The sequence below is a fragment of the Pagrus pagrus genome (assembly GCF_965226575.1).
Source record: "Pagrus pagrus genome assembly, chromosome: 17".
NCBI classification, from domain to species: Eukaryota; Metazoa; Chordata; class Actinopteri; order Spariformes; family Sparidae; genus Pagrus; species Pagrus pagrus.
The window spans coordinates 22,760,935-22,777,100 of NC_140201.1; the positions used below are offsets into that span (position 1 = coordinate 22,760,935).

Genomic DNA, 16,166 nt, shown 5'->3' on the forward strand with positions numbered 1-16,166 from the left:
ATAATACGGCTTTAAAGAAGAGCGGAGTTATCATAATAGCCCTCTCATTACAGGAGAAGTGAGGTTACGATGGCTGAATATTAATAGCTGTGTCCTGCTGTACCTGGTATCCATTTTCACCATTTTTCCCTGGAGGCCCCTGGTGTCCTTTGTCCCCTGGGACTCCTGGGAGACCGGGTTGTCCAGGTGGACCTGCAGGGCAGTCTGAGCAAACATTCTGGAAGGTGGCAGAAACATGTTTGTGATAAAGAGGTCAGTCTCAGGATCCATGCAATAAAGTTTTTTTTCCGTTAAACTTTATATCAACCATCATTTAACAAACGCTACATTAATAGTTAATGAAACATTATTGAACAGCTATTTCAGTGTTAACAAACATTACAAACCATTTATTATTCAATTGTTTATTGTAAGGTTAAAACTGATGTTTATAATACTGTGTAAATTGTTAATAAATTCTGTGTAGTTCATCTATAACCATTATTTGGATGGCAATTATAGTCTATAATCTTAACGACTGCTTGATAAATGGTTTGTAGAGTATTTCATTGGTTGTTAAAAGTGAAATAACTATTAACTAGAGTTGAATTAACTATTAACTTACAATTTGTTAATGATGGTTAATACAAAGTGTGAACATTTCTCATTGCAGACTGGTGGAGAAGCTCCTTACCTTCAGATCCAGGTCGGACAGGTCTGCAGCCTTCCCCTGAGAGACAGCGAATGAAAGAGTTAATCAATCAGCCAACACAAGATTAGTGGTTTTAATTCAGCAGCTAACTGAGGGTTCTGTTCCAAAAATGTCCTCACGCATTTAGTACATTCTTCATGTTAACACCTTTATGTAACTCATCTCGTTCTGACACCGTGGACGTTACTTAATCAGCCTCCACTTGTCTGGATTTGCTCCCATTCAGTCACAGCAGCATTAGTGGGGTCTAACACTGGTGATGAGTGATGAGGTCTGGCTCATACTTGGTGTTCCAGTTTATCCCAAAGGTGTCGGGTGAGGTTGAGGTCAGACCTCTGTGCAGGCCAGCCAAGTTCAGCTACACCAAACTGGGAAAACTGTTTTTTTATGGACACCTCGCTAAGAAGGTAACCCAGATCATTATAAACAACCCCAGACCAAGAGAGTAAGTGTCTACATACGTTTGACCAAAGAGCGTAAATATCATCTATTTAATCTATTTAATGAGGCAGGTTATTTGAGTCTGTATGATTATTGATATTTATTACACACACAGACTTGTGCTTTAATAGTGCACGAGCATTCTCTCCTTACATCTGACTGTGAAATATAGTATGTAAATTAACTTTGTGTATGTCATCAGTAATTAAAACCAACAGCACAGGTAGCTCTGGTCGTTCCCTGACATTTTCTGTACTTACAGGCTCTCCTTGTGATCCCTTCTCTCCGGGTCTTCCTGGTAAACCCTGCATGTGGAGCAAAGGCAAATGAATCAATAAACCAGATAAAAAATTAAAAGACATTAAAAGCAAATTCCACAACATTCGCTAACTAGACACCAGAGCAGCAGCTTCTCAGACCAGAACATACGCATGGTGACGGAGCTCAGATCAGACTGTCAAACTACACAGTGGTGATTAAATGTGAATCAAGATTCTGTTACTGCATCGTCTATATCACGCTTGGGATGTTTTCAGAATCACATTTTAACGTACTTTTTACTGAAACAAGGGAAGTTCATGACCAGATGGCAGCCATTTTGTGTCCAGCTTTGAAACCGAACACAGGCAGTGCTGATCAATATGAATCAGAATTCTGTCACTATATTGCTTGTTTCTCCCTTAAAATGTTTTCAGAACCACACTTTAGTGTTTAGCTATAATCAGCTATAATAAAACAGACGAGGACCGGCTGCCAAAACAATAAACAGAGAAACTCAGATAACAACGCACACAGAGGGAGCGTGACCTCGTACTCGGTTCAGGATGCTGTTGCTCCACTATATCCTTACATGGCAAAAAGTTATTTGCTGCTACATTAGTGTTCAAAGTGTCATAAATTTCACCTTAAAGAAATAATCACAAGAGTGAACACAGACAAAATTTATGATGCAACCATAAAATATAAAACAAGTTTCCATCTCATGATGTCACTTTTTATGACAGTTTATGAACTCTAACCAAGGCAGGCAGATCGGAGCCAGACAGGTGATAGGCTGTTGCGGTCATTTTGGGTTTAATGGGTCTCAATACCTTTATTTATTTTATTATTTTAGGACATTTATTTATTCATCCAATCCAATCACTCATGTTTTCACTTGTGGGCTCACATTATGTCCTGCTGGGCCCTGAGGACCAGCAACTCCCGGCGGACCCCTCAAGCCCTGGAAGAGATGAACTGATATTAGAGGGAGACATTTTTATAGACATAAACAAACTCGATATCAATCTTAAGAAAATAATTACCGCAGGTCCAGGTTCCCCATTCTTTCCCGGAGTCCCCTATTAAAAAAAAGGAACATTGCACATTTAAAAGCGTTAACATAGAAGCACTGGAGGAAGATGAAGATGTAACACTGGCTGACGTCGACGCTCATACCATCTGTCCCACTTTGCCTTCTCCTGCTTGACCCCTGTCCCCTGGTAACCCTGGTTCTCCTCGTGACCCGGGTTGACCCTGTGAGGAAAACAAAGTTTACTTCACCATCCTGCACCTCAGATAATGTCAGCTCAGCCGTAATGTTTGGCAGAGAAACTGTTACAATCAGCAATGCCTGCTGATCCCAAAAATACCACTCTGTTTTTAATCTGCGAAGAGACAAAAAAAAAAACAATCTACGGCTGACATTTTGGTACTCAGAAGAGAAAACGAATGGGTGATGAGGGTGAGCGATTTGACACCATAAATCCAGCAAATGCCCCTGTCCAGCCTCTCCCATTCGGTGCCCTCGACATCAAGCTCTTCACAGCAAGGACGCTCATAATCAGAGCAACGGTCACAGTGCGGTGGACATAGAAATTGCTTTTGCTGCTTTCAACAAAAATGAATTGTTTTTCTTATCCGCGCCAAAAAAAATCAACAAAAGAACACCTGTGCATGAAAAAAAGCCACCTCAGGCAACCTATGAAGCCCACACATACACACACACACACACACACACACACACACACACAAACACACACACACAGACTTTCTTGGAAACTTCTGAAATTACATTACCTTTAGTCCTGGGGGTCCTTGAATTCCCTGTGGTCCTGGATCTCCCTGTAATATCACAAATCACAACAATTACGTGTATTTTGCGACTCCAACGCTAAAATTAAGCCTCTTTTGAATAAATCACTTGGAGTTTAAAAGCGTGCACGTGTTGCGATGCCTCATGCACGAAATCTGCAGCGAGGCCTCAGGGCCGCACCTGGCAGCTGTAAAAAAGCAGAGCTGCTGTGAGCCAAATCTGTTGTGCTGCCGTGTTGCTTTAACGCGATATGTCTTAACAATGTTTTTCCTGTTCGCCTCGTCAGCAGGACGGCCACATGTCTGGGGTGAAAAATGATGAAGAGACATGTTGAGCTGCAGCGCAAAATGTGCCTACTCAGGCTCGTTTTCTCCCCATACAGCCGGTCATATTGTGCTGTGGTTCAACATGTATCGCCGGCTGGGAGACGTTTACAAGCAGAACACACGTGGAAGACGAGAGACTGCACGTAAATGAGGTTTCTATTACCATAAGAAAGAATGAGTGAGCTGATGAACATGCGTTTCTACTATCAAAATATTGTTTCCTGTGACTTACAATCACGCACAGCACTACCCTAATGGAACCTTTACTTTTAATAGGTTTACTAGTGACATGTCTTATAGCTCAAACTCCACTGATCAGGGCCCTGTATTATGAAGCAAATGTGACTGGGGACAGGGGACAAAAAAAAAGTTTGACAGAGCCAGGTTGTGAGCTCGACAAAACCTGAATCTCCAGCGTCCAGCGTCCAACGTCTATCACAATGATGGTTATCGACTTGCTTCAGACATTCTTCTTTAACTAACGTTCCCATACAACGGAGCATTTGGTGCTTCATTCCACTCTTCTTCTGCACAATACTACTACTACAGATGGAAAATATGAAAAAATAATAAACCTTTAGGCAACATCGATGCTGCAAATAAGTCAGGAACGCTAGCAGAATATCACTAATTGTGTAAAATTGCCAGTATGTGTCTCTAATGTGACAACGGCACTCTTAAACTTGAAACAGCTTATTCAAAGATTATAATCAAGAATTACATTTGGGTCTGGCACTGTCACATATTAAAGGATATGTGGGGATCATTTTGTTTTTGGCCAAATTAAAGTGAAATCATTTTACTGATTGAATGTTATCTGTGATGAAAACCAATGGTCTTTTTTTCAGTGTTCTCTTAGCTGTAATATAGCAGCAGTGTAACTACATAATCCAAAGTGCTAAAGTATAAACAGAAGGCTATTCCCTCAGCCGAGAACAGGTATGGCTCATTACTATTGATTACAGAGTGACGATATTTACAAAGGAACTGTGATTTGTGCTTTTCAGCTGATTTCAGTAAAAACTAGAAACATAACCTGCTCCAAACTATGGTGATGTAACTAGGTTAAAATAGAGCCATTAAACAGAGCCATGTTTGTGACATTGAAGATTCTGGACACGCCCTTACAGTACAAACTCAATATTAAACATAACTTTATTTTAAGCTTTAGTGCAAAAGTGTGCACAAGACATTTACTATGTTGTATTTGATGGAATTCTTCAGCTATAAAAACAGGGAGCTTAAATATTTCACTCAGTGAAGACATTGTGGAAATAGATGATATGAGACTTTCTCATCACAAGTAACAGGAAACAACATTAATGAAACTATTTCTTGGTTGAAAATGCTGAACCTACCCTTTAAATCCGATGGTAGCAGTGAAGACAAGAAATCACAAGGTCATATATATGACATATGAAAAAATGTAAGTAATTAAAAAAGAATATTTCCCAGTCTGTCTTTTTCCCTTTAAATGCCCTGATACTTACACATACATTCAAAAACTCTGTGGCTTAAGATTTGTGCAAATCTACAACATGTCTGAGGTAAACTTAAAAGTAAAGTAAAGTATATTTAAGTGATAAACATAGTGTGACAGAAAGCAGATGTGTCTTACACTTTGCCCGTCTTTCCCTTTCCCTGGTGGTCCAGGGGGTCCAATTACACCGGGCTCTCCAGGTTGGCCTGTGGGACCTGCTTGTCCTGGTTTACCTGGTTCGCCCTAAAAGAAACAACACAATTAAGAAAAACTTTGTCGACTCTCAACGATACAACAAGCAGGTGCCTTTATACTTTAACATGAAGCCATTACTGTTCAGAATTCTACACTGGGTGTGGTTTCTTATTTTAATAGCAAATTACTATTTGTAATTAATAAAATATTATTTTTTTTTTATAACTGCACTGTGATTAGTACCACAGCCTCACACACACTGACAACTGACATGCATCATGTCCTGTTAATAAATGCTAAACTATCAGCCTGTAGTCACCCTAACTTACAGTAGGTGAGTGAACGTTAAAGACAAGGTGGGAACAAATCACACATTCAAGGTGTGACACTGCAGTGACCTCTGAATAAAACCACATACGAAAAAAACAAAGAATGAAAATAAAGACAACGAAAAAGCCATGAGACACTGAAGAAAGACACTTCACAGCCACATGTAGCTGCTGCAGGATCAAAATGAATTCAAAGACTGCTGAAACAATAATGGAGGACGTACAAGGTCACTCTCTCCTCTGCAGTGTGATTCAGAATCTGCATTGCCAGAACCGTTCTGAATGTTGTCACAATACTTTCAAAGAAACATCCAATCACAGACAAGCATACACTTTTTTTAAAAAATAGGCCGACCTTGTCTCCTCTCTGTCCAGCTGGACCAGGAGGCCCGATGATCCCTGGAATGCCCTATAAGACAAACAACGTTTAAGAGTTAAGTACTTTATTGTCACGAGATATTGTTTGTACCTTGTTGCAGAAAATGCAGATATATCAATGACTTGCACCTTAATTTAATTTGAGGAGTAACAAAGGACCTACCACGTTCCCTGGTAATCCACGGGCACCTGGAGGACCAGCTATGCCAGGTGGACCCTGGGAGAAACACATCAGCCGTTACAGCTGGAACTGTACAGTACATCCTCCCATTTGTAAAAAAAAAAGGTGTATTTCGTGAAATCAGACAACTTACAGGGTCTCCAACACGTCCTGTCTCTCCTGTAGGTCCAGTGTCACCTTTTGGACCCTGGAGTTAAAATGTCAAATTAGACCTTTTCCACTTTAAATCACTCTGCAGCACACTGACAGGATCACAGGTGTCTTACCATCGGTCCAGCTGGTCCCTTAAAGCCTTGCTCACCAGGTAACCCTCTTTGACCCTTCGGAGAAGACACATTAAATAACATGAGTTTTAACAGTGTATGCCTACAAGCCAATTAGAGACATAATCTTGTCCAAGTTATGATGTCATGTTTCTCATAAAGATAGAAGATATGAAATTAATGAGGCTTGTGCAATGAAAGCTATAGATACTAGCAACATCCATCCATGAAGAATTATTACAACGTTCTGTTGTTAATCATCTTCACAGGGTGCTTGAGGAAGCCAAAGATAATGGAAATACATGCTAGCTAGCAAGTGTGGTTTTAAATATGGTGCATAATGCTGCTTCCAGGCCAACTTCAACCTAAATACACTAATATATTCTTCATTCTATTCTGGTCCAACTACTATAATGTAGTATAAACTGAAATGGATAGAGAATCAGGCCAGTGTAATACTCTCTCTCTCTCACAGTTTAATTTACTCAGCCAATTAAAGATAGTCCCCCGAGTTCACATGTTACAGCAGCGCTGCCACACTGAGTCTCTACTGACATCTAGTGGAAGCTTCTGCGTATTGCCGGATGAAGTTTGGTCATGTGAAGGGGAAGAAGACAACAAAGAGAGAGACACTCACCATCTCTCCTGGCTTCCCTTGATCCCCTTTCTCTCCTTTCTCTCCAGGTTTTCCCTAGAGACGTGAGCAGACAACACAATGAGAAGTTCTGACAGAACAGAAGTAGGTGAGGAACAAAAGAAGGTTCAGCTCTTCAGCTCTGTATACAATACAGTACAGGACTGTATATAAAAACACACATATCTAACTTTTGTTGTAAAAAGTACTCAAAATATTACTTTGGTGAAACAACAGCGTTGATGTTTTGTCAGAGACGTCTATGTACTGTGCTGCAGAGATTTCTGCTGAAGTTAGCATGCTAACGAGCTAGCCCTGGTTTGTTCTAGTCCAAACCTCCGGTGTTAGCGGTCAAAAAACACAAATCTTCCCAAGCTCCCAGTCCGTACCACTAGCTGCACGGCTAACTGAGCTAAGTAGCTAATGGCAGTTGCTGTTAGCTGTGGTTAGCGGTTATGCTGGTGATATGCTACCTCCTTTTTGGATTGAGAATGAATTCAACAGGTGGCCAATTCTTACATATTGCACCTTTAAAGTATCTGATATCAAAAGTACAAGTAAAAGTAAATTAAACATATATGTACATGTGTGTATACCGTATACTGTGGGTCAACAGATTACCATCCTGGCAGATTATCAGATGTGATATTCAGCATTTTTCTGATTATCAAAATGGGTGTTTTGTTTCTTTTAAATCCCACTGCTGATGAAATAAATGTATTTAAAAATGTACTACTGTACTTTGGCTCTGATGCAGCATTTACTTCAAATGTGTACTTTAGTACAGTGTTTGAGTAAATGTACTTAGTTATGGTCATCACTATATCTACCTTTGAATCATCATCAAAATAAATAAATAAATAAATAAAAATAGCTATATCTTAACATCCAAAAATCGTATAACACAGTCTGGTGTGTGTAATAACAGAAGTCTACTCACAGGTTCACCAGGCTCAGGAATGACATTTGCCACCTGTGAAGAATAAAAACCAGACAGTAGAAAACACAGTGAAACAGTATCACCGGCTCCACTTCTTCCATCATGGTAATGTCATACATTGCCTGGCTGTTACTTAACTCCATGTTAACATGAACACGAGAAACAGCAGAAGTTTTACTTACATCTCCTGGAGCGCCAGGTAGTCCCCGAGCACCCGTTTCACCCTGAGGCGAGAGACAATATGTTCACATTGTCTGCATACTAATGACCTTATTACAGCTAATACTGCAGGGTGGCCATTACTGAGACACAAGAGGATGACTCTGTGACTACTGTGGCACTGTCGGATACGCAGCGTGGATTCAGCTCCTGCATTTAAATATACTTGACGAATGCTTATTTCTTATTTACCTTGTCGCCCTTATCACCTTTCAGCCCAAGTGGTCCATCCTGTCCTCTTTCTCCCTATGAAAGAGAAGCCAAAAACAACATTTAAAACATTTCACAGAGGAAATATGCACCTTAAAACAGGCAAATAGAGACTTTTTTAATTGGAAGAAGGAAGTCAAGTGCTCAAAGCGGCATGTGGGGAGACCCAGCGGCCCCTGAGGTTGTCCCTGGAGACAACCCAGCCAAATTAGGAACAGGTAATTTCACTAGGATTCAGGAACATCTCCCCATGCACCGCTGTAGACATGACACAATTCAATACTAAATCAGGAATCATTTTGCAAAATGCAGGTTTATAGCTGTAAATGAACAAACTCCTGGTGATGCTCGATAAAAAGCTGTGAGCAGCACAATCACACCTACCGGGACACCTCTTTCTCCTCTTGCTCCATCAGAACCAGGCTGTCCAGGAGAACCACCCTCTCCCTGTCAAACAGCAACATACATGTGGCGTTATAAATGATGTTCCATTATCTTGCAAAATATTCCCAACCAAAAAGAAGAGTCAACAGCTGTTCACTCACTCTCTCCCCCGGAGGTCCTCTTGGTCCTGGAGGCCCGTCATCACCCTGGGGAGAAGACGCACGGCCGTTCAAATGTTAGATTTGCATATGGAAAATACACTTGCTATCTCATAAGCTGCATATGTCTTCGGTCGTGTCCAGTGTGTTGCTGGGCAAGATTAAGACAGAGTACCTTAGGTCCAGACTTGCCAGGAAAACCATCTGCTCCGCGCTCTCCCCTGGGTCCCTTCAGAGATACCAGATTTCGATTTAGATGTCATACTTTCTAAGAACTGTATTTACCAGAAACATTTGCCGGATACTGTGTGTCGCAGGCTTAACGGTAAAACCAATACAGCTCAGTGTCAATTTATTGTGTGAGCCAAATGTCTTAAACAAGGTATGTTTCTGCAAAATAATAAAAAGTGAGGAGCTTCTTGAAAATATACATATATTTACATGTGTGTACTGTGCAAACTGTACACTAGGGATTTTTGGGATCATCAGAATGGTTGTTTTTTTTTTTCTTCTTCTTCTGACTGCCTATAGAATAAAGTTATTTTCAAGATACACTACTTTGGCTCCGATGCAGCATGCATCTGCAAAACAACTGGTGACTTAAGTTATCTCATATATGTAGTGGAGTAAAACGTACAGGATTTGCCTCCAAAATACTCAGGTACAAATAACTCAAAATTGTAAATAATAACAGTACTTGAGTAAATATAAATAACGTAGTTACATTCCTGCACTGTTGTTTAGCCTAAAATGCTACTGAACTACTATTATGTCTCACTTGATTTATATATCAAACAGAGAAACGGTAGGTTTTCAAATGTTTGGCTGCCTGCTGCAGCTCGGGAACCAAAACTCTAAAGTTGCAGACTGAAAATCAAAACAATGAGCTATAAGACAGACAAAAGCTGATTTGGGTGATAACTCTCAGTTGTTTTGTCAATATAAGTGAACCCTTTCATATTACAACAAATGATATCAGCCACTGTTCATATTAAATTATTGACTGGTGCAGCTTCAAACTCGACCTGCTAGATTTGTTCACTGTGAGCATGGAAGGCAAAAACAAGAAAAACAAGTAACAAAGAAAAAAAGAAAATTCATTCTAAAGGTCACATTCACCATCGCGCCGTCATTTCCAGGAAGACCGTCCAGACCATCTTTTCCAGGAAGACCCTTTGAAGATAAATGACAAAAGGTTGACATTTAGTGACATGAACAGAGACGAGGTTGAACACCGATGACTCAAAGTACCATTTACAATACAATGTATTTTTATTTGAGAATAAAAGGCCAACTCACAGGCTTTCCAGACTCGCCAGGTTTGCCTGAAAATCCAATTTCACCAGGCAGACCCTTCATAGAGAAACAAAAGGTATGTGAGCATTCATCCTGTAACAGACATTTATTTGCCAAAACAAATGATCATAAGGATTAATGTGTCATGATGACGCCTTGTCGCTTACAGGAGGTCCAGTGTGTCCTTGGCTTCCTGCTGCCCCAGGTGGACCCTGAGGACCCTGCAAAATAAACAATAACATCAGTGAGAACAATCAAATGCTGATAACTTGATCAGCATTTCATGGTTATACTCATATAATGCGGGTTTTGTATATGGAATTAATAGAAACACTGCGCCAGTTAGCCATATATGCTGAATACTCTATTGCCGAATGTGTTTAAGACCTAGAATTTCATCCATCTGGACCTCTTTAGACGTCAGGACCAGTGAGCAGCCACCAGAGGGCAGTATTACAGCACTGTTCACAGCTCATTCAGCCTTGGATACCACTTGAAGACAGGTGCATTTCTATTTTGCTCCAGGGAGCAATTTGGAAAATTAATTGACATAACCTGTTGGTTTTAATAAAGCTTGTTTATTTTCCCTCCATTAAAACACACAGTGAAGACACCTTTGAGAGAGCAGTAATTTTGTGCTCTGTGGGTCACACAAATCCATCCCACACAAACCCACACAATTAAAACACCAAATTAATTCTCCTCGGCTCTCCTTGAGAGGTCATTGAGGTGCAAGAACAAGCACCAGCAGGAGCCCTCGCACGAACAAAAGGGTCATTTTAAACAAGTGTGTTACTGACGTGTGTACGTTTTGCTTGTTACGAAACTGGAATTTGTTCTTACAGGGGGTCCGGGAAGGCCGTCGACTCCAGGCAACCCACTTTCACCCTTCTTTCCCTGAAAGACAGCAGACAGAAATTCAAATTGAAAAACATTCAATGCATAAGGTGAGCTGTTTTCTAGGTTTTAACAGCTACTACTGAGGCAATGACGTCATGTGATTTCTCCAACTGTGGGGGTTTAAAAATGCAGAGTGATGCAGGTTAGAGAGGGCTCTGAAACAACATTTAGAAAACAAAGATAGAATATAAAACACTGACACCTAAACTTACAAGTCTGTCATTTAATTGCACAGGATGTAATCTCTGCAGCTGGAGGTCTCTGACTCTAAATAAAATACCTCAGTAGGCTAGTGTGGGATCATGGGAGTTGTTGTTATTGTTAAGTAACCATTGCTGATGAAATGCTATCTGACACCACTTGGATAGAAATATTCACAGACAAGCTAATGTTTAATAGATTCACGTTCTGTGTAGTACGTCAGCCAACCTCCTCGCTCTCTGACTCAGTCCCACAAGAACCAAAGGAAACAAACCTTGAATAAAATGATGTTCTTTTTCTGTCTGGGGCTGAACGTTGTTGGAAACATTTGTAATAAAGTACACAACTCAACAAAATATACAACAGTCAAGGTCTAGTCGGCCATTATTTGGCATTTTAACACAGAAGTGTAAGCCTACTTCCATTTTCCTCCACAGGAATAAATTGTCGAAATTGAGATTAATTAACTTTGTTAAGATCTGAGTGAGTCATATATTTATACTTTTGGGTAATCGGCAGTCGTGACGTATTACATCTTTGAAATTTCTGATCTGAGATGGTTATTTAGTTTGATGTTTAGCTAGCTGTGTGGAGCTTAAAAGGCAGTTGTGCTCTACAGAGTCAAAACACATGAACTCGACCTATATTTGGTCAAAATGTTCTTGATACTAGAGTCTAACATCTTTCACACCTGTTTTAACAGTTAAAAATCATTATGGCATAAACTTCCTGGGCTGTCTTATAGAAACTGTTGAAGACAGAGAGCTACATTCTCCCAGTGAAAGCTAGCTGGTGAGACGGCTACAGCTAGCCTTAGCTAAGCTATACTGTAAACTAAATTTACTTACAAGTTTCTACCCTAACTGTTCTCTGTAACTGGAGGGGGAAAAAAAGGTAAACCAGTCAGATAATTCAGTCAGTTACTCCACAGGCAGCAACTAAACCCAAAACTCCTGCTAAAGCTAACGTAACTAGCTTAAGTGAGCAGCGATAACTTTCCTGCCAGCTTCAGAGTTTAGTGAAAATCATTTGGTTTGGTTCTTGCTAACTTTATATACATTTTTTTTAAGTAATACATTTCCAATCAATTATTGAATAATTAAACTTAATTATGTTTTATTTTAGCCTTGCTAAAATGTCCATAAAGCTAAAGATGTCATTTTGTCTTTGTATAATGTTAGTTTTTTCCCCTTGCCTTCCCAAAATACTGTCACATTTCCATTCGCCTGTCAACACGAGCACCCTGCCACCTGCTTCTGAAACCATTTTCTCTCTTATATTTCTTTCTATTGATGCTGTCCACTGCAGCCCTATGAGAGCGTCCACACTCCAGACCGGGCTGCTCTCAGCTGTCATATCAGGATAGAGGTGAACAGACAGGCCTCAGCAGCGCTGACACACACGACTGATGAGAGCTTTGCTGCAGTGGAGGTGAGAGTGGCTCAATCTATACCAACTCAACCATACAGCCCTCTCTATCAGCACCGCCAGCAGTGGAGACTGCCCTATTATCACAGCTCTCAGCCTACCTTCATCCCCCCCCCACACCCTCTCCCTGTGCATCTTCAGCTGAGGTATAACAACCCTAAAGCTGGGGAAAATAGGTCAAGCTCCTCACCATCTGTCTGTTTCTTCTAGGATACACTTGGAAAGCATCTTGTGGGACTGTAAAATGCTTCAGCGGGACCTCCAATGATATTAAAAAAATAAAGGGCTGCACAGAGGACAATTTTCCTCATATTGTGGAATCTGAACCCAATGTGATCGTGTTATTCATGTTAATAAACTATAAATCCCTCGATCTCACAGAAGCTTGTCTGGCGGAGGACAAAGCATTCTGGTGGTGGAAAAAAGTCTTTCATTTGTGGCCAGAGGAGGTTTGCCTCGCCTCTCCTCGCCTCGCCTCGCCTCTGCTGCCCAACTGAGCAGCTGCAAATGTTAATTCCAACATATTGCTGATGAGAAGTTAATTGCTCCCAGTAGAAAGGGGGAACGGAGGTCACTATCTTTGTTAATGTTTTTGAGGAACAAATTATGTGGAAGCACTGTGTCTGTTTTAATTACACACTGCTGTGCGACGGGACCGGCGTGGAGCGAGACCGAGGGAAAGAATACGAGCGACGAGGGACAGTTTTTGTAGATAAAAAACACAAGCAACAGTATGAATTCTCATTAGCATGAGGAATAAATATCAGTTTTCTTAATTCTACATAATCCCAGTGGACTATGATAAACGCAGTTATGGGACTACAGTGTAAACTTCCAATTACTGCTTATTAGAGTTTTGTTCTACAAGAGCTTCTCCGGAGGCACAATAATCTCACTTTAGTTAAAGCTCAGCAGACAGGTTTTCTGCATATGTAAAGTCAGACTGAGGCTGAAAAAAGCGCACAACTCCCAAAACACCCAGCATGAAAATAGCTCTCGTGTATTTTTTCCCTTATTATCACATTTTTATTTAAGCGTTAAAAGGTTCAGTTTCTTGTAAACACAAAAACAAACAGTGTTGTGGTGTCAGATAGTTAGGAGGACACAGTTTCTACTTTTAGCTTTCAGTCACTGTTGACTTCTTCAGTGTTTGACCAGCACAGCAATTGTTTCTAACCTCAGCATTTTACTTTATTTACCTCAGTATATTATTTTATTTTATTTTATTTTATAACTACTTAAGCATTTTGATGTTTCTATATTTGCCCTTGTATTTTGATTGTATTTGTACTTGAATGTACTGTACCTGCTGCTATGATAACCTAATTTCCCCTCATGGATTAATAAAGCTGTCTGTCTGTCCGTCTATCTAAACTAAATGTGTGGGTATTCCCAGCACGTTCCCACTTCCAACGTGTCAAACACAGCAGCCACGTCAGTCACCCTACGCCTCGAAGTCTGATGCTGTAGGTTCCCCTTTAGTTGGATGTCGGGGGTTGTAATTCACGTTCCCTCCAGACTCAACAGTGATTTGTTTTTATTTTATGATGCAGGTATGTTAAAGCTGCTGCAAGTGATGTATTTTTTATTTTAATTAAAATGAGTGTTAAATACCTGTATATTCCAACAGTAATCACTGTTATAGAGTGTTTGGTCAGTAACCCTTGTCTCCCCTCCCCCTACTCATGCAGTAAAAGACAAAATAAATGTTCTGGTATCCCTGCTCACTTTATCCAATCAGAGCAGTAAACTAACTATGTCTGGTAACTAGTGACGTAGTGGTGACGTAGAGAGGAGGGAGGGGACTGATTACTGCAGAATGGACAGGAAGTTAGCTAAACCGATGACAGATGACACAGCATTAACCCCATTTACAAAAATGATGTAAGTGTACATCGATGTACATGACTTATGTTGCATACATTCATATATTCATGAATACGTGTTGCTTGGACCAGGACTGTAAATTTCAAATGCACAGATGCATTGTGGGAACAATACCCAATGAACAGCTTTTTCCAGATGTTTTTAAGTATTTTGACTCTCAAGCTTGTAACATTAATGAGCTTCATGCTTTGTTATATAATGTAAAAACATCAGAAAAATGATGCAGAAGTCTTTGGTATGAATCAGCATTATCATTGTTGGTGCCAGTCATGTGTGTACATTATTACTGTGCATAACATGAACTGAAGATTAAAAAACTGACTCCAGACCGCTTTACCTGTGACTGCATTTCAGCAATTCAGAAGTTAACTACGAGGTAAATGAGACGGATTATCAAGGTAACGTTGTGTCTGAGGGTCAGAAAGAGGCTGTCTACACCCCTGGCTCTTATAGCCAACGCTATGAAGCTCTTCTGAGCAGTAATCGGAACAAGTGAGACGTGGATTTGTAATTAGTTTAAGGTAAATGTGCTAACGTTACCAAGTCACATGTCAACAGTTAAACATCCCTCTTTGATGGAAAGTCTGTCTTGTACAGTAAAAGTATATTACACTACAAGACTGAATGTAGTTATTTCAACCTGAAACACAATGTCTTCCTAGCCCCAAGCCCACAAGTAGGTTTGCAGCCTCAACCTAACCAAACTGTGATCGTCTGACATCATTAATAACATTATAAAAATCATTGTATGTCATATTAACACAACTAACCAGAAGTTGCATATATGTATTATTGTCCTCTGGTGAAGCTGATGTGATATGATGTGTAGAGTGAGAAGTACTGCCTCAGTGGCTGAAGTTAGTAACTGGTGATAAGTTAATGGTTCTGCCAGAGTTCGTATTTGCCATATTAGCCTTAATCATGAGTGCCAGCTTCATAAAAAGAAGGAATGATGGATGGACACTACAGATTTTCTTTGCCAATCCAGTAACCAAACTTGTTCTCCTTTTGTCCAATGATATACTGTAACTCCACTGACGTTTGCTCTGCCTCCGGAACAAACATGTACAAGAGAACCCCGGTTTGTCTGCTCGATATGTGCTGTGAACTCAATCCTAGATATTAAAACTGCCAGAAACAGCAGTAAAAGAAAATTAAATTCTTACCCTCTGGCCGAACTCTCCAGGCTCCCCTGGTAGACCCTGATGACCCTGAGGACCCTGTGGAATAAAATGTTCAGCAGTGTTTTTTTGAATTGCTCAGCATTACGTCTGCACAGGTGTTTTTCCACATCAACAAAATATGAAACGTGAAACAGCAGCTGAGAGAAAACATAGGAAGGAAGTAATAAATCATGATCCTTACAGGAGGCCCTTGGGGGCCTTCAGGCCCTTGAGGCCCAGGAGGTCCAGCCTCTCCCTGAAACAGGTTAAACACATGAGTTAGCCATAATAAATAACTGTATGATATAGCTTTTATTATTATGGGAGATTACAGTCACAGTTTACGTGGTTTTGTTGACACTGTTGAGGAATCATACAGTATGTACAG

At 40.3% G+C, this 16,166-nt stretch overlaps 1 protein-coding gene across 1 annotated transcript in view; it reads right to left on the reverse strand.

The window, feature by feature from the left end:
• col22a1 (collagen, type XXII, alpha 1) overlaps positions 1–16,166 on the reverse strand; it is a 60,264-nt gene that overhangs the window by 15,943 nt on the left and 28,155 nt on the right. The window contains exons 22-46 of the mRNA XM_084380029.1: positions 15,981–16,034; positions 15,782–15,835; positions 11,043–11,096; positions 10,367–10,420; positions 10,203–10,256; positions 10,023–10,076; positions 9,079–9,132; positions 8,907–8,951; positions 8,746–8,808; positions 8,344–8,397; positions 8,115–8,156; positions 7,933–7,965; positions 6,996–7,049; positions 6,362–6,415; positions 6,229–6,282; positions 6,078–6,131; positions 5,892–5,945; positions 5,151–5,255; positions 3,191–3,235; positions 2,570–2,647; positions 2,437–2,472; positions 2,301–2,354; positions 1,393–1,437; positions 674–709; positions 104–217 (exon numbers count right to left, since the gene is read on the reverse strand). Coding sequence (XP_084236155.1) covers positions 104–217; positions 674–709; positions 1,393–1,437; positions 2,301–2,354; positions 2,437–2,472; positions 2,570–2,647; positions 3,191–3,235; positions 5,151–5,255; positions 5,892–5,945; positions 6,078–6,131; positions 6,229–6,282; positions 6,362–6,415; positions 6,996–7,049; positions 7,933–7,965; positions 8,115–8,156; positions 8,344–8,397; positions 8,746–8,808; positions 8,907–8,951; positions 9,079–9,132; positions 10,023–10,076; positions 10,203–10,256; positions 10,367–10,420; positions 11,043–11,096; positions 15,782–15,835; positions 15,981–16,034 — 1,398 coding nt within the window. The remainder of the gene's footprint in view (positions 1–103; positions 218–673; positions 710–1,392; positions 1,438–2,300; positions 2,355–2,436; positions 2,473–2,569; positions 2,648–3,190; positions 3,236–5,150; positions 5,256–5,891; positions 5,946–6,077; positions 6,132–6,228; positions 6,283–6,361; positions 6,416–6,995; positions 7,050–7,932; positions 7,966–8,114; positions 8,157–8,343; positions 8,398–8,745; positions 8,809–8,906; positions 8,952–9,078; positions 9,133–10,022; positions 10,077–10,202; positions 10,257–10,366; positions 10,421–11,042; positions 11,097–15,781; positions 15,836–15,980; positions 16,035–16,166) is intronic.